Source organism: Desarmillaria tabescens, assembly GCF_030435595.1.
Source record: "Desarmillaria tabescens strain CCBAS 213 chromosome Unknown EV420scaffold_16, whole genome shotgun sequence".
NCBI lineage: Eukaryota > Fungi > Basidiomycota > Agaricomycetes > Agaricales > Physalacriaceae > Desarmillaria > Desarmillaria tabescens.
Genome location: NW_026848315.1, coordinates 884,622 through 906,664, shown reverse-complemented (window position 1 = coordinate 906,664; position 22,043 = coordinate 884,622). Strand labels below are relative to the sequence as shown.

The 22,043-nt window shown below is 47.8% G+C and overlaps 12 protein-coding genes across 12 annotated transcripts; 7 read left to right on the top strand and 5 right to left on the bottom strand.

Annotated features, from left to right (window-relative positions):
• Positions 1–31: 31 nt before the first annotated feature.
• On the top strand, positions 32–2,797 carry EV420DRAFT_1269985 (uncharacterized protein; the record flags this gene model as incomplete). Its single annotated transcript, XM_060467536.1, has 11 exons — positions 32–169; positions 228–286; positions 344–636; positions 669–764; positions 839–1,135; positions 1,187–1,287; positions 1,339–1,457; positions 1,507–1,965; positions 2,000–2,101; positions 2,152–2,249; positions 2,301–2,797. 11 exons carry the CDS (start codon positions 32–34, stop codon positions 2,795–2,797), a joined length of 2,259 nt encoding a protein of 752 aa, XP_060331256.1.
• An 82-nt stretch (positions 2,798–2,879) lies between these two features.
• Positions 2,880–4,243, bottom strand: EV420DRAFT_1679783 (uncharacterized protein; the record flags this gene model as incomplete). The annotated part of the gene is made up of 4 exons (XM_060479201.1): positions 2,880–3,266; positions 3,317–3,525; positions 3,570–3,694; positions 4,207–4,243. The coding sequence occupies 4 exons, from the start codon at positions 4,241–4,243 to the stop codon at positions 2,963–2,965; spliced, it is 675 nt and encodes a 224-aa protein (XP_060331255.1). The 3' UTR covers positions 2,880–2,962.
• Positions 4,244–5,043: 800 nt separating this feature from the next.
• EV420DRAFT_1270063 (uncharacterized protein) lies at positions 5,044–6,010 on the bottom strand (the record flags this gene model as incomplete). The annotated part of the gene is made up of 5 exons (XM_060467541.1): positions 5,044–5,349; positions 5,396–5,497; positions 5,564–5,646; positions 5,701–5,898; positions 5,956–6,010. Coding segments are annotated over 5 exons (744 nt in total), but the record flags the coding sequence as incomplete, so codon positions are not given.
• A 293-nt stretch (positions 6,011–6,303) lies between these two features.
• EV420DRAFT_345287 (Asp/Glu/hydantoin racemase) lies at positions 6,304–7,525 on the bottom strand. The gene is made up of 3 exons (XM_060481792.1): positions 7,184–7,525; positions 6,808–7,134; positions 6,304–6,757 (listed from the first exon to the last, which is right to left on the bottom strand). The coding sequence occupies exons 1-3, from the start codon at positions 7,419–7,421 to the stop codon at positions 6,624–6,626; spliced, it is 699 nt and encodes a 232-aa protein (XP_060331253.1). The 5' UTR covers positions 7,422–7,525; the 3' UTR covers positions 6,304–6,623.
• A 104-nt stretch (positions 7,526–7,629) lies between these two features.
• On the top strand, positions 7,630–8,831 carry EV420DRAFT_1269975 (DAO-domain-containing protein; the record flags this gene model as incomplete). Its single annotated transcript, XM_060467535.1, has 3 exons — positions 7,630–7,986; positions 8,035–8,459; positions 8,510–8,831. 3 exons carry the CDS (start codon positions 7,630–7,632, stop codon positions 8,829–8,831), a joined length of 1,104 nt encoding a protein of 367 aa, XP_060331252.1.
• Positions 8,832–9,372: 541 nt separating this feature from the next.
• On the bottom strand, positions 9,373–10,591 carry EV420DRAFT_345461 (uncharacterized protein). The gene is made up of 2 exons (XM_060481793.1): positions 9,627–10,591; positions 9,373–9,573 (listed from the first exon to the last, which is right to left on the bottom strand). Exons 1-2 carry the CDS (start codon positions 10,426–10,428, stop codon positions 9,437–9,439), a joined length of 939 nt encoding a protein of 312 aa, XP_060331251.1. The 5' UTR covers positions 10,429–10,591; the 3' UTR covers positions 9,373–9,436.
• A 705-nt stretch (positions 10,592–11,296) lies between these two features.
• On the bottom strand, positions 11,297–11,644 carry EV420DRAFT_1270099 (uncharacterized protein; the record flags this gene model as incomplete). The annotated part of the gene is made up of 1 exon (XM_060467543.1): positions 11,297–11,644. A coding segment is annotated over one exon (348 nt), but the record flags the coding sequence as incomplete, so codon positions are not given.
• Positions 11,645–12,784: 1,140 nt separating this feature from the next.
• Positions 12,785–14,538, top strand: EV420DRAFT_344979 (uncharacterized protein). Its single transcript, XM_060481790.1, has 6 exons — positions 12,785–13,023; positions 13,077–13,118; positions 13,174–13,406; positions 13,464–13,542; positions 13,592–13,896; positions 13,949–14,538. The coding sequence occupies exons 1-6, from the start codon at positions 12,912–12,914 to the stop codon at positions 14,198–14,200; spliced, it is 1,023 nt and encodes a 340-aa protein (XP_060331249.1). The 5' UTR covers positions 12,785–12,911; the 3' UTR covers positions 14,201–14,538.
• A 2,076-nt stretch (positions 14,539–16,614) lies between these two features.
• On the top strand, positions 16,615–17,409 carry EV420DRAFT_1541777 (uncharacterized protein). Its single transcript, XM_060473131.1, has 4 exons — positions 16,615–16,660; positions 16,711–16,752; positions 16,805–17,037; positions 17,103–17,409. Exons 3-4 carry the CDS (start codon positions 16,825–16,827, stop codon positions 17,283–17,285), a joined length of 396 nt encoding a protein of 131 aa, XP_060331248.1. The 5' UTR covers positions 16,615–16,660; positions 16,711–16,752; positions 16,805–16,824; the 3' UTR covers positions 17,286–17,409.
• Positions 17,300–18,239, top strand: EV420DRAFT_1479644 (uncharacterized protein; the record flags this gene model as incomplete). The annotated part of the gene is made up of 4 exons (XM_060469596.1): positions 17,300–17,545; positions 17,593–17,826; positions 17,966–18,022; positions 18,150–18,239. 4 exons carry the CDS (start codon positions 17,300–17,302, stop codon positions 18,237–18,239), a joined length of 627 nt encoding a protein of 208 aa, XP_060331247.1.
• EV420DRAFT_344883 (uncharacterized protein) lies at positions 18,077–19,022 on the top strand. Its single transcript, XM_060481789.1, has 2 exons — positions 18,077–18,339; positions 18,414–19,022. The coding sequence occupies exons 1-2, from the start codon at positions 18,266–18,268 to the stop codon at positions 18,814–18,816; spliced, it is 477 nt and encodes a 158-aa protein (XP_060331246.1). The 5' UTR covers positions 18,077–18,265; the 3' UTR covers positions 18,817–19,022.
• A 1,541-nt stretch (positions 19,023–20,563) lies between these two features.
• Positions 20,564–21,661, top strand: EV420DRAFT_344868 (uncharacterized protein). The gene is made up of 4 exons (XM_060481788.1): positions 20,564–20,747; positions 20,815–20,894; positions 20,945–21,249; positions 21,301–21,661. Exons 2-4 carry the CDS (start codon positions 20,831–20,833, stop codon positions 21,547–21,549), a joined length of 618 nt encoding a protein of 205 aa, XP_060331245.1. The 5' UTR covers positions 20,564–20,747; positions 20,815–20,830; the 3' UTR covers positions 21,550–21,661.
• The last annotated feature ends 382 nt before the right edge of the window (positions 21,662–22,043 follow it).

Genomic DNA, 22,043 nt, shown 5'->3' with positions numbered 1-22,043 from the left:
ATTTTCCGATCGACATCTTCTGCCCTTCACTATGACCGCGGCCTCTGAGTCAGGCACTACAAATAATCCTTCCAAAGAGACGAACCAGAACTCGAACGACGATGATCCGCCACCGGTCACCCTTGCAAGGCCTTTCAGATCCAGGAAAAATCGCCCATGCGATGGCTGCGTGAGTTATCAGCTGTGCAGAAAGTATTTGATGACCGATACAATTCGAACAATATTAGCGGCGAGCAAAGACGAGATGTGCAATAACAGAGGTTGGAACGCCGTGTGTCGAGTGTCAGTGAGTCGCCTTTTCAATTGGGCCGTGGCGTTCTGTTCGCTGATGGGGTCAAACTAGGCACACCCGCAAGAAATGCACTTTTGACGAGCTACCTCGAGAAAGGAAAAAGCCCAGCAAGCGGTCACTGTCACCTCAGGAACTCACAATTGACTCTGTTAATCCGGTACCATCGAAGCGGTCGCGTACGAATGCTTCAAGTCATGCTCAGGCTGTCAATACCGATCCTGGACCGAGCACGCAACAGATCAATGACTCAGACGCAGTCGCGCTGGAAGAAACTCGAGGCTACCACATCATCACAGCAGTGTTGACGGACGATCTTTTACCTGTCGGTGCGCGCAAGGCTGGTGGTAAGCATCGATTTGTCTCTCCGGCGATTGAGCTGATCTTGCCCTAGGCGAGAGGAGCGAGCAGACACGACAGATTTCACTCGATGGAAGAAACCCCCAATACGCTATATTCAGTAGAAAGTCAGACAGTGCGTCGTTTTCCTTCGTTTTCTCGTCTAAACATGGCTATATGCTATTACAGAACAACGACTGCGCCCTCCAGACACTTACCTCGACAATGTCAAGTCAGCCCTGTCTCTCCTGCATCCTCCGCCGAGCCAGACGGCCCTTCTCGACCTTTATCTGTCTGCTAGCAACGCCGCATTTCCGATTCTACCCCCACCTAAATATATTCTAACCAGCACCCAGTCAAGTTCCTCGCCATACTCCCCTGATTATCCATACCCTTTGCCCGTTCTGTCTAAAATCTATATTGCTGCGCTTAACCATGCACCCAGGGGGATGTATAGGCCATCGGTCAAAACGGTGAGGAAGCTGACCAAAGGACAGGAGGCAACCGGTGCGTCGGCTTTTTCGGATTTGAAATCCTAATAGTTACGTCGGGCTTTAGGACTTCCAAGGAGCAGTCTATCGAATATCTCCGATGCCCTCCTGGACATATCGGCGCGTCCCTTGAGCAGTGCGGAGGATGACTATCTGATTTTGGCTCGGGTGAGTGGATGGACCTTCTTAGTTTGTCGTGTGATACTAAACCGTTGGAAGGCCCTTGCCCAAGCGCAGCTTTTGGGGCTTCACATAGACCCAACTAATTGGGGTATTCCATCCTGGGAGAAGGATTTTCGACGTGTATTGTGGTGGGCATTACGAGTTCATGATTCCTGGTGTGTTACTATCGCCTACCGACTTAACTGGTCTTCTCATGTGGATTAGGGCATCATTCCTCAACTCTCGCCCTTCTCATGTACAGACAAACAACCATACTGTCCCGTTACCGTCTATCGCTACTATTCTTTCTGCTACCCAGCAACTGAAACCTTCGCATCCGGTGCTAAGCAACTCCCCTGGACATCTTTCGAATGTCTCCTCCCCTCGTTCGCAGCATCAACATAGCCCACAGGGCCACCCGTCTTCGCAGCGAGGATCGCCATTTACTCCCATTCGTTCCGTCCCCTCTGTTCCCCCGCATGTCCACTCAGCGAACTCTTTTCTTCATCTATGTCGACTCACGATTCTTGTTTCGCGACTTCAAACACAAGTCTGTACTCTTATGGCGCCGAAGGATGAACGCCTAGGCCGTGTCGTCGATATTGAGAAAGAAGTAGACTCATTATTGGAAGAAGCGCGTGAAGCGCATAAAGAGGGTGCAGTGGATGCCCCGGGATTCCGTGAGTTGCATCTTCGAATTTCACGATAATACTCGGAGTTCATGTCATATCGGTGCAGCATCACTAATGACCTGTCTCCTTGGCTTTCGGTGCATGGCAAGGCGTATAGCAATTGAACTCAGCATCGGGCTTGGCAGTCCGTGAGCAGCATTTTTTATGCCGTAGTTGACTTGACCTGAAAGGGTTACAGATTCACACCGGATCCAGAGACATTGGAAAGATATGCTCAGGCAGTGGAGTATATCACCGCACTAGACGGTAGAGCGTTCGATGGGTTCTGGCTTGTCTGTAAGTCTCTGCAAGACTTGCAGCGTGCAAGAACTCAATTTCCACGTGTAGATGTCGGCCACATTCTTTCGTCAGTAACGTCGTCCCTTATCCGGCTTAGTCTTGCTACCACGGCCTCTCTCGACTCACCCGCCACGTCTCCCTCGGCCCAACAGCACCGTCTTCACGTCGACTCTCGCACGAACCCAATATTTCTTCTTTGCCGTTTCCGCTGCGCCCTTCAAAAGGCGCGGGACTTCCACCACTGGGACCTTGCCAATGCTGCCCTGACACGGGCTGAAAATGTTGCTGCCTGTCTACAGAACCTAGGTGAAGAGTTTGGGAATGTCGTTCTTGCCCTTAAAGGCACATTGTTCAGTCAACACGAGGAGATATTTCCTCAGGCTATGGGAGGGCACAGTAACGGGAACGTGGAGGCGATGATCGCATCGGATGTGAGGAACTGGAATATCGATCTCAACGCCTTTGGGACTGGTGCGGATTGGAGTGGGTTTGAAGGGATGCCAGCTATAGGCCCGTCGCCGGATTATGGGTTTATTTCGTCATGATGGTGAGGATGTGTAATAAGAACACAAGAGAACTATGTAGTGATATCTACTCTGATTTACCCTGTTTGAAAACAGAAACCAAAGAATTATGTACTGTCGCCCCGCAAAAAGGGAAGGATAGCAGGACTTGCATGTATATATGTAACAAATACTAATAAATCTCATTTACAGTCTCTTCACCTCCATTCCCTCCCATTCCAACACTCTGAACAGCTTCTCGTTACTTTGACGCTCCTCTGAAATTAGCCCCACAACGTCTCTCCACCACTCCACGCCATCCTGAGATCGTGAGATGGCCCCAGACCACCCACCTAACCGATCCTCGGAAATGCCTTTAAACAACATAAAGATGCGTGTCACAACATCCGGCGATGGTTTAATATGGAGAGGCGTTGCGGTTTCATATTCATTTTGGGGAACAAATCGCAGGGCGACATGAGTGTGCTTCAGGATAGAGGGAAGCCAATACCTAAGAGGATATCAACACCGCTCCAGATATGCCGGAGGCCAATGACGTACGTGATGAAAGAGGTTCGCGCTTCTACATGAAGTCCTAGTGAAGCGAGGACTTTGTCCAAGTAGAGCGTGATGGTACAAACGGGAAGGACGACAGAATCGTCGTCACTGAGGTCACACCATATAGGACTGAAGTTCCTTGCAGGAGAAGACTCGGATTTCTCTGGTGAGGGAGAGGGAGGCCGTTCGCAGTGGCCAGTTCTAATGGGAGCCTTCGTTAAGTGATGTATTCAATTTCATAACTGCAGACACACACTGCTTCCCAGTACAAATATGATGTTCGAAGACCTGTGGTAGTCTCTGTCAAAGTCTGGTCGCTGTGCGTGATGGCACGCCAGGTAAGAGTTTCTCCTCCTAGTAGCACCGAATGTTCGATGGGGACTACGGGATAGACGGCAGAAAGGCGTCACTCGTTTACGAGCGACAGCCGCACCGAAACCTCTTGCTCGACAGACGAGAAGAGATAGATGACAGGTTTTCTACCCTTCTGTCTTTTAAAACAGTCAATTATGTCGCCATCTTCAAAACTGACTTCGGAGAAGGTGCTATCCCAATGAACCCGGTTCCCGTCATAGATAAAGTAGATATCTTCGGAGCAGTTCGTTGATTTTGGAGGCGAAAATCGGTAAAAGCTTCATGATTTTGGAGGATGAACGGGCAGTGAAAGGCATTTCAGTTAACGAGGAGTCGTAGTAGACCACCTTTCCGCTAACTTTCTCAGCCGAGCTGGCGGGAGAGAAGAGTGGTGTTGGTATAGTGGTGCGAAGCAAGCGTAGTGCGTGAATCTGGAATTGTTATCAGCATAATCAGTCACAAGTAGCCTGTGTTATGATCAGGTCCATACCAGGAGCGGCTACTGGGGGTACCCTCGGTTCTCTTTCATCCAAAGTAACCTTCAAAGACAGCAACAATGGTAACACCTCCGTCCATGATTGCTTCGGAATCTCGACGAATTCTCCTTCCGAGCCCCTCAAGTCCTGTCGGTCTGTATCAACACACGATTTTTCGGTATAGCGGGGAAGTGAGTGGATATTATCTCCGCAGCTTCCTGTTAAGCAAAAATGGCTGAGAAAATTGCGTGCTACACTTAGATGGTGAGTGGCGCACATCATAGGAGCGTTTTAAGGCCGTTCGAGTGAGTAAGACGCGTCGTTTGCCATCAGTGACTACGACAAGTTTATTGTCGCGTAGAGACACGGTGTTCTCGCATCTTGTAAGCGTTTCGGGCGCATTATGAACTTTGGGCATGATAGTAGAAAATGAAAGGGAGTAGCTGCACAGCCACATTAAGTCTTTCGGACGTTTCCGAACCTACCTGCACACGTCGAGTAACCGGAAAGTTCTATTCGAGTACATGATACATTCCACCTTCAGCGCAGTTGCCTCTCAAATTTCCGTACTATTTTCCCCTTGGCCTTTTACGAAAAATGCGATCCGTATGATGATTCGGGTTTCTTAATCACGATAGCTCCCAAGCTATCCTTCGAGGGCTATACAAGAGCACTTAGTACAGATACACATTTTATGAGCATAAGTCTTACTGGTGCAATCGTCCCTGAACCTTCTATTATTCTGTTAGGAATCCTTGATGAATCAAATCGGGCTCGACTTATCGGGCGAGAACTGGAAGCGATCGATGTGTTGACATGCCATGAAGATAGCACAAGATTATTCGAAGAATATGGGACCTCGCTGTGTCCAACGTTAAAGCGAGTACGGGAGTTCAGGATCTATGAGAGCTTGAGTTTTTCTGAAGATGAAGCTTGGTATCGACTTACAGCCAAAAGGCAATTAGAATAAAGCTTCGAAAGAGTTAGACCTGGAGCCGAATGAAAGTTGTTGTCTTGATATACGCAAAAGAGCACGATATATATGATAGAAACCGTTGCGCAAAGGGCGCCAGACTGGACTACCATCCGCACGAACTTGTACAGAGGAGCGCTGTGGGGGTTGAAGCCCGATGTGGATTGTTTCAAGTAGTAGATCATGCTTCCTGCAATGATTACGTCGCAGAGAGCGCTTCCGCCTAACATGACCTGCCAATAGTGAGCACCATTTTCTTGGAGAAGACCGACAACTTACAATAACTGCCTTGGATACACGCTTATGCAGATCGGAGAATAGCCTGAATTTACGAGCAAGTACTCCTGTCCATATGCCCGCGCCAACTTGGACCAAAGATACCTTTTTTTTAGAAAAAAAAAGGTACATCAATGATGGAGGTTGACGACAAAAACGTATCACCCTCACCGTCAAGATGACGCCGGTGATCCAGAATTTACCGCTCATCGCATACACGCGCCAAGCGAAGAAGGAATGAGCGGTGCAGCTGACTGACCACAAGCGGGTAAGCATCAATCAGCGGGAGATACAACTGAAGACTCAACTGATTGAGCCCAACACAGGTACACTCAACCACATCAGACCAAAGTCATTCAATTCCGATTTATCACCCCAGTGAGAAGCAAAAGCGCGGAATGCATCCCGGGTAGCAAGAAACGTTTGAAGTAGCTCGATGGAGAATATGAAAAGGACGAAGCATTTTGTCCACCGTCTGTCTTTGGGGAAGGCGAGGTAGTAGATATCTATGAGACGCAACAGTCAAGGTGCATGGTTTTGAAGGGTGAAAAGAGAGTACCAACACACTTGCACAGATAGAGCGCCGAAGAGGCACCAGTTAAAGAAGTGTCCTAGGAGCTGTAATGAATGTCATGAATGACAAAGCAACCAGTATTAGCCCTGCAAAAAAGGCGCACCAGGGGTCCTGTTCTAGGCTTTGAGTGAGTGGCTTTGACAGCTGAAGGAAAATGGAAAAACTTACAGCTCTGCGATTGGAGTGTCTGACATGGTGAGCTCCTACACAAATGAGAAAAGGGCGGCTATCGCTAATTCACCGTCCTATATATGCAGGGGAAAATGTGGATCAATAGAAGAGGCCCAACTCACAGCCTTCCGATTACTATAATTGCTAGGCTCACCGAGTACTTCCGATCATACTGGTAAGCGCGTGCCTGTCGCGTGTGAGGACGAGAGGCAAACGAAGGTCTCCTTTTTGCGGATCTGATCCATCATCTAACTGCCGAAATGCCATTGATGAACTGAAGATGTAACTGATGCTTAGTTATCATTACGATGCTGCGGCTGAAACAGGGTCCTGGAGAGCTTGGGGGTGTGTGTAAAAACGCACTTTGCAAGGTAGTGCTACAGAGAAATTTACCGGGACGCGCGACGCGTCATGATTCTCATCTGGCGTGAAGTCGTCACAGGCACGTATTCGTGAGTCACAATATCAAGTTGTCACATTCCTTTTCTATGCTGATAACCTGATCAAGGCGGAAAGCATTTCTACACCGGCTTTTGCGCCGTCGAGCACTCGGACAGGCGGCAGTCCTGGATTTGCCTCTGCTGCACCCTGTTTGACCAGTGGTTCCATCCCGGCCATTCCTGCAGAGCAGACGGTAGGAATTACCAGAGAGTAATACAATTAGACTTACCAGCGCACCCTAGAAGAATTACATCTGCACCCTGCGATGCCATCTTCCCGCTCGCTTCCTTCATGTTCTTCTCAATCTTTTCTCGGTCACCTTCTCTGAGCTCAACAACGCCAAGACCAGTCGTAACAAGACCCGCAAATCTTTCGGAATTAGCTCCCATAAATGCGCGTACACCGTTATACAGGTTGAACTTGTATCCCGTTCCAGTGGTCACGACGCCAAACCGCTTCCCGATGAGTAATGCTTGTGTGATGGCTGCCTCAAATATACCGATTGTAGGCTTCGTCGTCACTTCGCGTAGCATGTGTGCTAACGGATGGTCAGAAACTGACATAGGTGTGAGTATATGCGCTGTGTATAGGCTAGCATCACTCACAGCAACATACCAAGAACCCATCGTGTTCCTCCAGCAATTTCTTCTCCAGGATATCCTGGAAACATGCGGTCGCTGTCAGATTGGCGGTTACGATATCGTTGATGGATGGAGGTGCACGGCTCGGAGCCGTGTAGAACGTCAGTTTTGCTTCTGGTGATGCTACTAGGGTCTCTACCAAGCCAACAGTGATCGATTGAGAAGAATTGGGGTTTATGACGAGGATAGATGCAGGAGCCATGGATAAAGGACTGGCATGGCCATGGCTACTTCAAGGTCAATCAAGTGTCCCGTGTCACGGCGTCACATCTGTTACGGACATTCGCCCCGGCCAAAGGCCGGCAAAGTCTCTTGGCCATTTGCCTGTTCAAAGCACCAGTATTGTGCGGCAACGGGGCGTATAATTTCAGCTCTGGTGTACCAAAGAAGACCCTTCTCAATAGTGAACAATGTCATCTACATCGAAACCAAGTCAACCTATTCTTGTTCTAGGATTCGGTGTCATCGGATTGACATCTGCAATACGGCTCTTACAGGCCGGATACCATGTCGTTGCCGTTGGAGCCCATCAACCAGGAGATCCGTTGACCGCCATCTATGCATCAACTGCGGCAGGAGCACATCATCTCTCGTTCGCTGCCGATGATGATCTTCGTCAACAAGCGCTTGATAAGCGAACGTTCGATGTTATGTGGAAGGAAGAGGCGGAAGAGGGCGATTCAAGCGCCTTGATGAAGCTTCGGCAAGTCGAATTTTATGGGTCGGCAGGCGTGAAGCATATCAAGTTTTACGAGTCGATGCCAGACGTGAGTGATTCTCCCACGGAATGTTTCACGACTAATATGTATGAAAAGTTCCGCATCTATTCTCAAGATGAACTGAAGCCATATGCTAAACACAGCGTTTCGTTCACGTCCCTTACGATGGACACCTCTCCGTACCTGGCTAAACTCGTCAAGATCTTCCACAGTCTTGGAGGCACCGTCCATCGTGCCATGCTCGCTTCTCTCCGTGACGCGTTAGAGTTCACAAAGCCACAGACGCCCCTCGCCATCATCAATTGCACAGGCCTAGGATCGCTTAAGCTGGGTGATGTGTTGGATGAGGAGATGTACTCCGTTCGTGGCCAAGTTATCGTTCTTGACGCTCCCTGGATCAAGGAGGGTCGTACAAAGCAGATGGGTGATCTCGCAGGCGGAGAAGGCGGAGATCGGACTTATATCATCCCCCGGCGTAGTGGGCAGGTCATCATTGGTGGGACGAGAGAGGCGGATGATTGGTATGCAGCTTGCTCCTGCTATAGGAGAGTTCATCTGATTCATCTCCAAGGAATTACGACCCTGGCCCAGAAACCTCATTGGATATCAAAAAAAGGGCCCTGGAAATATATCCTGAACTCGTCCCGTCTCATCTGCGCGTGGAAGGTCGCGCTCCTGTACCCGAGGACCTTGACTCTATTGTTATCAGGGAGGTCGTTGGCTTCCGGCCAGCGCGGAGAAGTGGTCTTCGGTTAGAGAGAGGGAAAGATTTAAAGCTTGATGGTGCATCTATTCCTCTGTTTCATAATATCGGGCATTCTGGGGCGGGATGGCAGGCAAGTTGGGGATGTGCGGAGGAGATTGTTAAATTGGTGGATCAGGCAACGTCATGAAAAATGAATATAAAAGCCTGAAATTGGGTTGATCTTACACAGGACGCTTCAGTTTGAGGTATCTCTATGCCCGTTCTGCGAAGGTATTTAAACCTAACTCGTGAACATGTAATTGAACAAAAACACGCTGGATATGGCTTTCATAGATCAACAGGCGTCCCGCTGGTAGCTTAGCGCTTACCTGTCACATTCTTTGATGAAGAGGTTCGCATGGTCGTGTAGGAGAGGCACCATCGATAGAGGTTATCCCACTTTCAAGACCCATTGCTAGCTACCAAAGTTCCTTACCCCGAATTGCAGAGATGTGGGAACCTTATTCTATCGCGTGGAAACTCCAGAGGCCTTCTCCTGTTCAAGAACAAGCGCTTGAGGACAAAAACTCAGCCCGAGCATGATAGCAACTTTGAGTGTATGTCCGTGCAGCCATTTCCCCAAAAAATCCCTACATCCCCATCTAGGCGAAACAGATTGAAAAAGAGATATGTAACGGCATTGGGATATTAGGCAGTTGTGCGAAAATTCAACAATGGCAATGAGATTGTATTGAACATTCAAATAACAATTTCTTATAATAGCTTTCATGTACAAGCCTTCATAGCATTTCTTCAGACCAAATTTTCCCTCTTAAGGAGGTTCGTCCTTGCGTCTTCGCGAATCCTACTAGAGAAGAATGGAGCAGGTAAAGACGACTGTAAACGTTTATATTCCCGACGGTAGAAAAGACTGGCAAAATATCCCAACCCTAAAGGACGAGAATGTTAGACTAATCGGATAGAAGCGGCTCTCATCACGTACGGGGAAACCCTTGGGAAGCCATCCACAGGTGCTGATTGATATCCCTTGGATCCCAGTCACCAAGTTGTGCCTCAGGTATATATGTGATTTGACGGAGGTATCGGATGCCATCAATTACCAACACCTCATATGGCCCCGAGGATACTAAAGTGAGGCCAAAGAAGAATTGGGGGACGCCGACCGCGCGCATCAAGCACAATACATAAGACCAGACCATGTTGTTCGTGTCCACCGAAGGGTCTAAGTCTATCATGGAAATATATATATGCATTCGTGTCTTCCCCGGGCCAGCGCAGCGTTCACATTCGTTCGATGAGACATTAGTACAGAGGAACCGGTCGTAGCGGGCATGAATGGGAATACCACGGAACGGCGGTAAAGATTGATCCTCGCCAATACCGATCCAAACGAGCTGGAAAGATATATATTGAACAAGCGGAAAAAGAGCTTGGAAGCCACGGATGTTGGGTAGTGTGATGAGATAACGATAGACCCTTTTCGCTGCTCTTTCCTTTGCGTATTCTCGGAGGTCGACGAGGCAGGTAATGGTGCTGGTAAGCCGGGGGATGAGGTCATGGTAGATGATGGAATTTTTGAGGTAGGCAATGTCGCATAGATAGTCAATGGATGCGAGGTTGGTGATATACAGATCCTGAGAAGCGATAGGGGCATAGATGGCTTTCCACGTTCGGTCAACCAGGGGACAGGTGGTCATGAACGACTGTCGGACAGAGGACGGCATTTCAGAGTGCCAGAACTCGTACACGATTATCTCTACAAGCTCTGGAGGAATCGTAGTCATAGTGAAACGAAGTCAGAAGGTGCTGACTAAGCTCAGAGGACTCGTGCTATCATCGGGTCCTCAGCCAATATTGAGACCACTCGTGAACATATAAATGAGAGACGCACAGGTGATACTTCATAAATACGTTCGAACAAGCGTTGATACCATTCGAATTTCGGCGGTTATGCTGACCGGGGTTTACCGGTCCTGGGACATCTTCCATAAAAGGGATGTCTCAAGCCGGCCCTAAACAGCTTATACAACTCGATTTTTTTTCAACGTCTTTTTAACTATCGTCATGTTGATGTCTTCTGTACGACGGCGGAGGTAATGGCGCCTGTCTGTATCTCCTCCAAGAGGCGTCGTTCTCATTATTGGTGAGTATGCTAACCACATTCGTTCATGTCTATTGTCGTACTACCGTACTGAACCGACACTTATGATGTTTGAGGCATTTGGCTTTACGCAGGAGATATAACCTGCACTGCAGAAACTTATCTCAGTTACCTTCGGGCTTTGTCCCGCTATCTCTGACTCCTTTTGCGTTGATTTCGTTTTCATTCCTTTTCTGACTGTCTTATTTGCAGGGCTAAACCGGATTGTTCGACTTCGAGGGGAACGATACATCCTGGAAGTGTTAATTGGCGCCGCTCTGATCCTATTCTGATCTATGTCGTGGTGAGTAATCTTGCTCTACACTTGCCTATTTGTACATGATGTTTGAGGCATTTGGCTTTATGCGGGGCGACCTGCAGTGCAGAAAATTATCTCAGCTACCTTCGGGCATTGACCCGCTTTTCTGATTCTCATTTCCTTTACCGTCTCGCTATGAAGATCTCGTTCCTGACTGTCATGCTCTTTAGACGGCCTACCGCGCTGTTATGCGCTACACAGGCATATAGAACCGGCAGTCGAGCTCCTCCGAGCCAGCCTCAACGCCAACAGCGCCTTTGGGAAATTTTCGCGTCCTGCAGAAATCGTCATGTTTCAGGTAAGTCGCAAAGCATGTTACGACTGCGGTCGCCCCGGGCGATAGGCACTTTGTGGAGGCCTTTAGTCGTAGACTGCTATGTGTACCGAATAGCATTGTCACTGGAGTCAATGACAGCAATATAGCCATGATTTTTCCTAACTGAAGCTGCTGTTTGTCGTTGAAAAGGTGGAAGAACACGGTCGCGTGAATGACAGTCACGCGTCCTGTGTGTTGATCTAGTGACTGAACTGCTGATATGCGTGTATAGCTGGGTCCGCCGTAACTGGAGGATATTTGTGGCAATGAAGCATGCTAAGAAGCTGTCTGGCGTGCTCTTAAAAAATTACAATTTCTGCATCCCCAGTTACACCGAATCCGTCATCGCTGGGAAATTTTGGAACCGGAAAGATGTTACCTAAGAAGTGGGGTGCTACGGGAGATGAGAGGCCACGATCACGCAACGAAGAAACCAGAAGCCGAAACGAGATGATAAGTCAGTCTTGTCAAACGCTATTGGCTTAGACCTTAATCGCCATGTTGAGGCATTATCTTTAGGAAATTACTAGTATCGCTCGACTCGGAAACGAAAAAAGTTGCGGCGTCACCTCAATGATGTTCAAGGTGGTCGTTGTGCGGCCGACCCGGTTTTATGGTCGCTGGAACAACGAGCCCATTCATGATGCGTGAAGCTTGAAGCCTTGTCCTTGTCCTTGTCATTGCTCAGCGAGCGGGCATCTCCAAGCCTCAATACTGTAACTCAGTAGCGATCATGTCTGATCTTTTCGGGGGGGGCGTGATTACTCTTCTGTGTACTTTGATTTCACTGCGTTCGGGTCGCGTCATGTCAAGATTAATCTTGATATGATATCTGATTCTATGGCCGGTCGGTCTATTCTCTGTTCCTAACTCATCATGGGTACGTGCTGTATTCTGTTCCCTCGTTTTTCTAATAGATGCCCCATTTCCAGGGTGAACTTTCTCCCATCTTATATGATTGTGCCACGAGCTCTCGTCTCTATACGATTTGCAAAAGCTGGTGTCCCTGCGAAGACCTTTATTGACACTCAGATATCCAGGAGGATCTGCCAGCGTAGTAACGATCGCAACTAGCATCGAGACTTTCTTGCCTTTTTCTTGTTAATCTTGGGGAAAAATCTAATCAGGAATCACGTCGCGACAGAACAAGCGCGCGCTGGTAGGCGCTGAAATCTCACTTTAACGGTTGTCTTGATTCTCTTCCCAGACGCCCTAATTCAACAGAAAATATATCCGAGAAGCTTGCAGTTCATATAAGCGGCAGTATCGCACTTCGACTCGTCACGTCGCGCCTGCGAGTTAAAAATGGCAATGTACACAACGGTCCATCAAGCCGCCGAATACAATCGGTAAATAAAGATTCCGTTCCGACTTGATACCGATGATTATCTTTGTAGCAGCCAATGAGCGTGTTCAGTAGCTGCACTGTTATAACGAGATTGGTTTGTGTTATTCCTATAAACCCACTACCCTGTTGCTCTTGCTTTCCCTCATGGCGATTCAGGCAGATATTCCACCCGATCTTACCGATGAAGACAAAGCTCTCGTATTTCAAGTTCTCGATGTTGTACTGAACTCCCAAATTCTCTATGCGCTATTGCATGGTGGGTAACAATGTTTAGTGCCTGTACATGTACCAAGTGTTGACTGATGGCAGGCATATACACCGGTATTCTTGGTGTTACGTTGTGGAACATGTGTGAGCCAGGAACATCTCTGCTACGATATCCAATCTAACGTGAGTCTGGGTACAGTCATCAACAAACGCTGGCCGAACCGGCGAGTCTTGGTCGTCGTCATTATTCTCCTTCATGCACTGACTACCATCAATTTTGCTGCCCAATGGTCATCTATATCCTCCTTATTCATTGAAAACGGGCAAAGCTTTTGGACTGTAAACTCAAAGCTTAACGGCGTGGACCAAGCATTCATTTGGGAGATGGGTTTTACAGCCACTATAAGTACCATTCTCGCAGACTCATATATTGTGTGTGCTACTTTGATGGTGATCATCCATGTCAGCTTACCATTTTTTTGACTCTAGATCTGGTGCTGTTGGATGGTCTGGGAACAGTGCTGGCTCATTGTTCTGCCTCCAATTCTTTGCCTAATTTCTACAACTGGTAAGCGTCCAATCTCATCTATTCTTTTTGTATACCAACTTCTGTGTAGTGTCGAAAATCATTATTGTCTATCACGACTACTTCGATGAATCGGAGTCAGCATTACTGACACTCTACTTATCTTCCACCCTGGCAACGACATTATGGTGTACGCTGTTCATCATTTACCGCATGTTGACTGTAAACGGGGTTGTACGCGGAGCAGGCAGCCGACTGAGAGTTTATCGCCGTTTTATTAAAGTATTAGTGGAGTCCTCCGCTCTTTATTCGATAGCTCTGGTCCTATTCTTGGCTGTATTCCTTGGCAATGATGTTAGAGTGGATTACTTCGATGTCCTAACTGCTATCGCGAAGGTGCGTTCATGACCTTCGACTCTCCTTGTCATTTATTCAACACCTTGTGTAGGGAATTGCACCCACTCTCCTTATTGGCAAAGCAACGGCAGGACATACACTCCCAACCGAAGAACGTGATGAAAGTTCGCCAGTGTCTACCATCCGTTTCCAGACGTCTTCGCAATCCTCTCAATCTTCGCAACCTGAGTCCACTTCAAGCTTCCAGGAATCCACCAGACAGAGCGCAGTCCTTGAGTTAGACATTGAAGCTCAACGGGAGCGGTCGGATGAGCTCGTGGTAGTTGTTGAAAGGACGCAATAAAGCTCATGGCGAACATCTGAAACTCAGGGTGGGACTTTGGACTTGATTTAGACTGCCATTTTTTAATTTGTAGGACAGTCTTAAGGACTGATGTTATTCCTTCGTGTTCGTGAGTAACTGCAGAGACGTGACGTACCCACTGTAAACTAGGACATACTCCGAGTCTGTTCTCCATCGTCGCCTGATTAGGTGTGCTGCTGTCTGCCATACCGCTTGCTTCGAGGACGCGTCAGATTTGTACATCGTAGAGGAAGCATGAATACGCGATGCAAGGTGGTTGCGCCTAGCTGAATACGCTGCCCTCGAGTAATGTGCGATCAGTACAAGTGGTACAATGTCGGGATTAGCCGAAGCCAACTTGTTTCTTACTTTTATACAAGATCCTAATGCCAGTAACACCACCACACCACCACCGCACTCCCGCCCTGCGCTTCACTCTCTGGGAACTCGAAAGTTTGCAAGGACCGCCATTCGGAACTCGAACTAATGGCAGGAGCATTCCGACGGGATATCCGAAGAACATTTCGAAAGGCGGGGTAGCAGGTCCTGGAGTTTGACAATGGTTTCCCTTGGCGCATCACTTTCCGACCACTACGTATTCGTCTTTCCAGATTGGAAGGACGGTCACATCAAGTGAAGATCATTGAGCTCTACTATTCTCCAGGCGGAGCTGTCCGTTCCCCTCTCTATGTTTCCCACCGCACTTTCCCTGAGCCTAGCAGGAACCGCGCTAGGCATATCGCCGCCTCAGTCTCGTCCGCCAAAGCACTGCGATCAAACTCGCAACCCTCCAAAAGTACCGTCGAACCCCGGTCTACGGAAGATGTCGGCATCGTCATGAGTGTTGCTTTTGCTCGTTTGTTCACGCCTGACATCATCCCACCTGGGCATCCTAGGCGAGACGAAGGCGCCGGTTGGTGTACGCGTCCAAGTCAGGCCAAGTCAAAGCCTAACTAACCCCTGCGGAGTCGAAGGCAGCGGACACGCAGGATTTCTCTCGGCGCCAGGTGTCCAGATCGCCATGACACGCTACGACGAGGTCATGTACGACTCTGCAACACAGTTGGTGGTGGTTGGGACGACGTGTATGTGGTGCGGGTACTGAGGGTGTGAACGTACTTGAGGGGAGGGCAACGGGAATTCAAGTGACTTGGGTTCACTGTCGGTGGTGGTGCGTATGCCTGCGATGATCCAAGTCCTACCTGAACGCATTTCTGAAGGGTATTCGTGGCTGAGAAACCAGTATGGGCTCGCTATCGGCAACGTGCTCGCGCACGAGCTGGTAGCGCCGAATGGGACTGTGGTGACTGAAGGAAGAGACCGATCCGGAGCTTTTCTTTTCACTCAAGGTACGTGGCCGTTTCTTAGATATCCCGTTATAAATTACTTTAGCAGGCTTTGTCCTTGTCATTGCTCAGCGAGCAGACATCTCCAAGCTTCAGTCGCGATCTTGTCTGATCTTTTCGAGGGGCCTAGTAACTCTTCTGTGTACTTTGATTTCACTGCTTTCGGATCGCATCATGTAGATATCAATCTTGATATTGATCTTTGTTTCTCTGACCCACCGGTCTATTCTCTCAGTATTGGTCTGGCTCACCACCTTTGGCGTCCAGTTAATAGGTAATGAGGAACCAATATTGATGCAATCGAAGATGAGTCGACCTGGATACATTGCGTGACACCCTACCTTCGAAGATTGAAGATTTACCAAGGACTGGGAAAGGGAAGTGCCTCTGGAAGAGATTCGGGCTCGTCGAACTCATCATGGGGTACGTGCTGTATTCTCTTCCCTCGGTTTTCTAATAGATGCCCCATTTCCAGTTGCGAAGACCCGTAGTGGGACAAAATATCCGGGATTTGTCAGCATAGTAACGATCGCAACTAGCATTGAAAATTTTCTACTTGTTTCCTGTTACTGCTGGGGCAAGATCTAATTTGGAATCATGCCATGACAGAACAAGCCCGCGTTGATAAGTGCACTGAGGATCTCACCTCGATGGATATCTTGATTCTCTTCCCGGACGCCCTAATTCAACAGAACATATATCTGAAAGGCTCGCAGTTCGTATATCCGCATAAGCGTTCCCCATGATAGATGGTTTTCTCCGGCAATATCGCGTTTCGAGTCGCGTCTCTCTTGCGAGTTGTGTCGAAACTGCCCATGCCCACGACGACTCATTCAATCGCAGAACATACTCGGTATGTAAGAATCCTGTTCCGACTTGATACTGATGGTCATCTTTGCAACAGCCAGTGAGCGTGGGTGGCCATGAGCTGCACTGTCATAATGAGAGGGTTGGTATGTGTTGTTCACATAACTCACTGCCCCGTTGCTCTTACTTTCTCTCATGGCAGCTCGGGCAGATATTCCACCAGATCTTACCGATGACGACAGAGCTTTCTTGTTTCAATTACTCGATGCTAATCTGGGCTCCTTGATTCTCTACGTGCTATTGCATGGTGGGTAACAACATTTAGCGCTTTGACATGTAAGGATTGACTGATGGCAGGCATATACACCGGCATTCTTACTGTTACACTGTGGAATATATGTGAGCGAGGAGCGTCTCTACTGCGATACCCAAGCTGACGCGAGTGGCATAGTCATCAATAAATGTTGGTCGATGCGAAGAGCCCTGGTTCTCGTTATCGTTCTTCTCCATGCTCTGAATACTATTACTCTTGCTGCCAATTGGTCATCTACATCCTCTATATTCATCGAAAACAGGCAAAGTTTTTGGACCATATTTCTGAAGCTTTCCAATTCAGGTCAACCAATCTTTCTGGAGACAGGTATTCCAGCCTTAATGAGTACCGTTCTAGCAGATTTATACATGGTATGTTCGACTCTGCTGGGGATTGTCCACATTGACTCAAAGTCTCACCGTCATTTTGACTTTAGATTTGGTGCTGCTGGATCGTTTGGGGACAGCGTCGGCTCACTGTTCTGCTTCCAATACTTTCCCTAATTTGTGCAACTGGTAAAGTGACCCATCTCATCTCTCCTTTTCATATATCCGACTTCTGCGTAGTGTCGAAAATCATTGGCTTACATCTTGACTCCACCACCACTAAAATACATTAGATGAATTATACGTTATGCTCTACCTATCTTCTATCCTGGCAACAACATTATGGTGTACTCTGCTCATCATTTTCCGCATTTTGACTGTTACCGGGGTTAGATGTGGAGCAGGCGGCCGACTGAGAGTTTATTATCGTTTCATTGAAGTGCTAGTGGAATCCTCCGCTCTCTATTCGATAGCTCTGGTCCTGCTTTTGGCTTTCTCCATTCGTAACGATATTAGGCAGTATTACTTTGATGCCATAGCCAGTATCGCGAGGGTGCGTTCACAATCTTTGACTTGTTATTTATTAAGCACCCTGTGTAGGGAGTTGCACCTACTCTTCTTGTTGGCAGAGCAGCGGCAGGACACACACGCCCAAATGAAGAACATGACGAAAGTGCGACAGTGTCGACCCTTCGTTTCCAGATGTCTTCGCAATCTTCTCAACCTTCTCAACCGTCTACTTCAAGCTTCCAGGAATCTGCTATGCAGAGCGCAGTCCTCGAAGTGGACATTGAAGCCCAGCCAGAGCGGTCCAAAGAGTTCATTGTATCCGTTGTAAATAGGCAATAGGGGTCATGACGAACAACCGAGTGCCAGGTCTTATGGACCCCGGTTTTTTTTTGTTGTTGTATCATCCTGCTTCGCCTCGCCTATTTTTCGATCTCTTCTACAGTATATACATACCTCTATATAGTATCTCTTTCATTTTTGTCGCGTTAGTGGCCTAAAGGACGCATATAGCCCTTCAACGGTACGCATCTCGGCTTTGGCGGTGATTTCCAATTTTGGAGGCACGCGGTTTACCCGGCGAGTTAGCCCCTTCAGCTCCTTGTTCTGGAATTCCGTCATCAACTTCAAACCACACTCTACGGCGGCAGGACGCTCGTGTTTCTATCCACCTGGCCCAACACTCTGCGGAAGAACATATCGGTAGAGCAAGGACTTGGCCGGATGAAGGCCACGCATAGTTGAAGAGTGATGGGAGCAGTATAGTATGGATCATTTCAAACCACGAACACTGGGTGACAGGTCGTGCCACCCAGCAGTTCTTCCAGCTTGCACCAGTCGGTACTGTCCAATTCTCCACTGTCTTACATTCCATTCAACCTTTAAACAGTATTCAAAATTATTCGAAACCCAAGCGAATTGCACGACGAAGTTTGCTCACTGTGCCTTGGCTCGCGATCCTATGTATCCTTCGCTATAGCTACAGCCCTTTGTTGCACCATGCTCAACTGTCTTATCATGCCCCATCGAGAGAAAGACGGTTCGGAGGATGGGCCGTCATTGTACCATCGCATTGTCGAGCTCTTTGTAGAATTGGCCATTCTCTGCTCTGTCAGCTTGGTCCTCTATGTCGTGTTCAGTCGATCGCACCGAGTGGATGCACTACTACCTCCAGCCAGTAGCCGAGACTACAGGAGTACATTTCAGGACTATCTTCCCATGACCCCATCAGTAACAGGAATTTCACACCCATGCTCGCAGACGCTATGCATGAGAGAAAGTGCGCATCATGGCTCGGTGCACGTGTGCGGGCTTTAGGCAGTTGTGCTTACCCTCCTTTTGGGACGCATCTTGACAGGCTCTATGTGTCCGTACCATTCCTGGATAGGAATCATCCCAGCTACAAAGAAGAAACCTCCTCAAGCTCTCTCTGTGCATGGGGATGGTAGTCATACAAGGAAGGAAACACCTTTCGTATGGTTTTGACGAGATGATGATTTGCCCCGACTGCACAAGAGACTCGTACCCAAAGCAAGAATTGGTTGATGTATTCCTCGGAAGGAGCGTTTCTTCCTGCAGTATCCTTTCTGTAATGGCGTTGATTGCACAGTCAGGCAAGGGCAGCGCAAGGACGGCGAGGATGAACAAAGGATTAGAAGCGAGGTCACACATTGGCAATCAATGCCAGGGAGGTATGCTGTTGAGATCACGGAACTTAAAGTGTTAATGATCACACAACGACGAAACCGATATTGTAGAACTTACAAGACAGCAAAGGAGGTACACATAGTAGGCGAGTCTCATAAAATACCATTGGCTTGGACCATAATCGCCATTCTAATGTGTTATCTAGTATTATTGGCATCACCTGAAACAACCAAAGTGTCGTGAGTTGCAGCGTCGCCTCCTGGATGCTGGTGATAGGACATGTACTGCCACAACTTACGGTCGCAGGAATAATGAGCCCATTTGTAAAACTGTCTTCATCACACAATGAGCAGGTGTCTCCCCTAGGTGCCATTTCATCCGATCTTTTCTAGGTACCCAGACACTCTTCTGTGTAACTTGACCTACCTGTCCCCCAATGGCATCGTGTTGTGTCGTTTCTATGGCCCACCCATTGATTCTCTCAGCTCTCAGTATTGGCCTGTCCCCTGCCTTTGCCTATCTCAGCGTCCAAGTGATAGTTGATGAAGAATGGATGATGGAAACAAAGATCAGACTCGGATAGCAATGCCCTGCCTCTGGAGATGTACCGAGTACTGGAAAGGGAAACCACCTCTGGACAGGATTAGGTTCATCGAGTTCATCATGGGTTACACATTGTATTGTCTTGCCCCACTTTTCTGATAGATGATGAATTATTTTCGGTGGGTAAACTTTCGCCTATCAGTGTATGGCCCATGTTGGGATATAACTTGCAGACGCCGATACCCTTGCCAATCCCCTTCCCAGAATTCAGGAGCCCTCAGCATCACTCTCGTACATGACTATCGAAACGTACCCACCTTCCTTCTGTCAATCTTGCAGCCAAATTTTACAATTTAACGCTATGATGGAACGAACTCAATCTGAACACCTGCACTGAAATCCCACCTGGATGGCTTCCTTGATTCTGTACATAAGGATCCCGCTCCGACTTGATGCTGATGATCATCTTTGTAGCAACTGTGTCCAGTGACTGCACTGTTATAACAAGAGGGTGGTATGTGGTATTCTTATAACCCACTACCCCATTTCTCTTGCTTTCCCTCATGATAACTCAGGCAGATATTCCACCAGATCTGGTCAACAAAGACAAAGCTTATGTGTTTCAAGAACTCGATGCTGTGCTGAACTCTCAGATTCTCTTCGCATTATTGCATGGTGGGCAATGATGTTTTTTTTTAGCGCCTGGACATGCAAGTATTGACTGATGACAGGCATATACACAGGAATTCTTGCTGTTACGCTGTGGAATATATGTGAGCCAGGAGCATCTATACTATGGCATCCAAGCTGACATGAGTTGTACAGTCATCAACAAATGCTGGCCAAACCGACAAGCCTTGGCTGTCGTTATTATTCTCCTCTATGCTCTGATTACTATCAGTGTTGCTGCCAGTTGGTCATATAAATATTCTGCATTCATCGAAAACGGGCAAAGTTTTTTGACTGTATACTGGAAGCTTACCGGGGTGAAACAAGCAGTCATTTGGGAGATCGGTGTTCTATCTTTAATGAGTACCATTCTCGCAGATTTATACATAGTATGTGCAACTCTCAGCCTCTCTGCTGGGGATTATCTGCATCAATTTACCATTGTTTCGACTTTAGATTTGGTGCTGCTTGGATGGTTTGGGGACGACGCTGGCTTTTTGTTCTGCTTCCAATCCTTTGCCTAATTTCCACAACTGGTAAGTGTCCGATCTCATCTACTCTTTTCATATATTCAACTTCTGTGCAGTGTCGAAAATCATTGATGTACATCATGTGTACTTCAGTGCAACCGACTCAGTATTCCTGACGCTCTACTTATCTTTTATCCCGGCAACAACATTATGGTGCACCGTGTTCATCATTTTCCACATTTTGACTGTTACCGGGGTTAGATGTGGAGCAGGCAGCCAACTGAGATTTTATCACCGTTTTATTGAAGTGCTAGTGGAATCCTCCGCTCTCTATTCGATAGCTTCTATCCTAAACTTGGCTTTCTTCATTCGCAATGATCTTGGATCATATTGCTTTGATGTAATAGCTGCCATTGCGAAGGTGCATTCACTATCTTAGACTCCTTCATCATTTATCAAACACCTTGTGTAGGGAGTTGCGCCCACGCTCTTTGTTGGCAGAGCAGCGGCAGGACACACATGCCCAACCGAAGAACATGAGGAAAGTACGACAGTGTCGACCATTTGTTTTCAGATGTCTTCGCAATCTTCTCAACCTTTGCAACCAGTCACTTCAAGCTTTCAGGAATCCACCAGACAGAACGCAGTCCTTGAAATGGACATTGAAGCCCAGATGGAGCGGTCGGATGATCTCGTTGTATCCGTTGTAAATAGGCAATAGTGGTCATGATGAACAACCTAGAGTCCGGCCTCGGACCCTGTTCTGTTTTTTGTCTTATCCTTTCTGATTATCCTTCTTCGGTGTTTACTTTTCGATCGCCTATACACTACCTACACCTCTCTCTAATATCACCTTACCTTTGGTTGTATTAGTCCTAAACTATCTATGTAGCTCTTCAAAGAAAACACGCATCTCGCCTTTGGCGGTGATTTCCAATTTGGAGATGATGATGGTTTTCGCTGTTCAGATTCACCCGGTCAATCTCGTCCCGAATTCGCATGATTTGAATCGCTATTCTTCCTTTAGTCATCTTCAAACCACATTATATGACACAGATGACAATAGGATGCCTCTTTTCCAATCAACCTGGCCCACAATTCCGCAGAAGAAGATATTGGCAGAGCGAGGACGTAACAGTGTGAAGATCGTAATGTCGGAGAATGATGGGAGCAGCACTGTATGAAAGTGCCTTGACGCGTTGTATGTATTTCAGT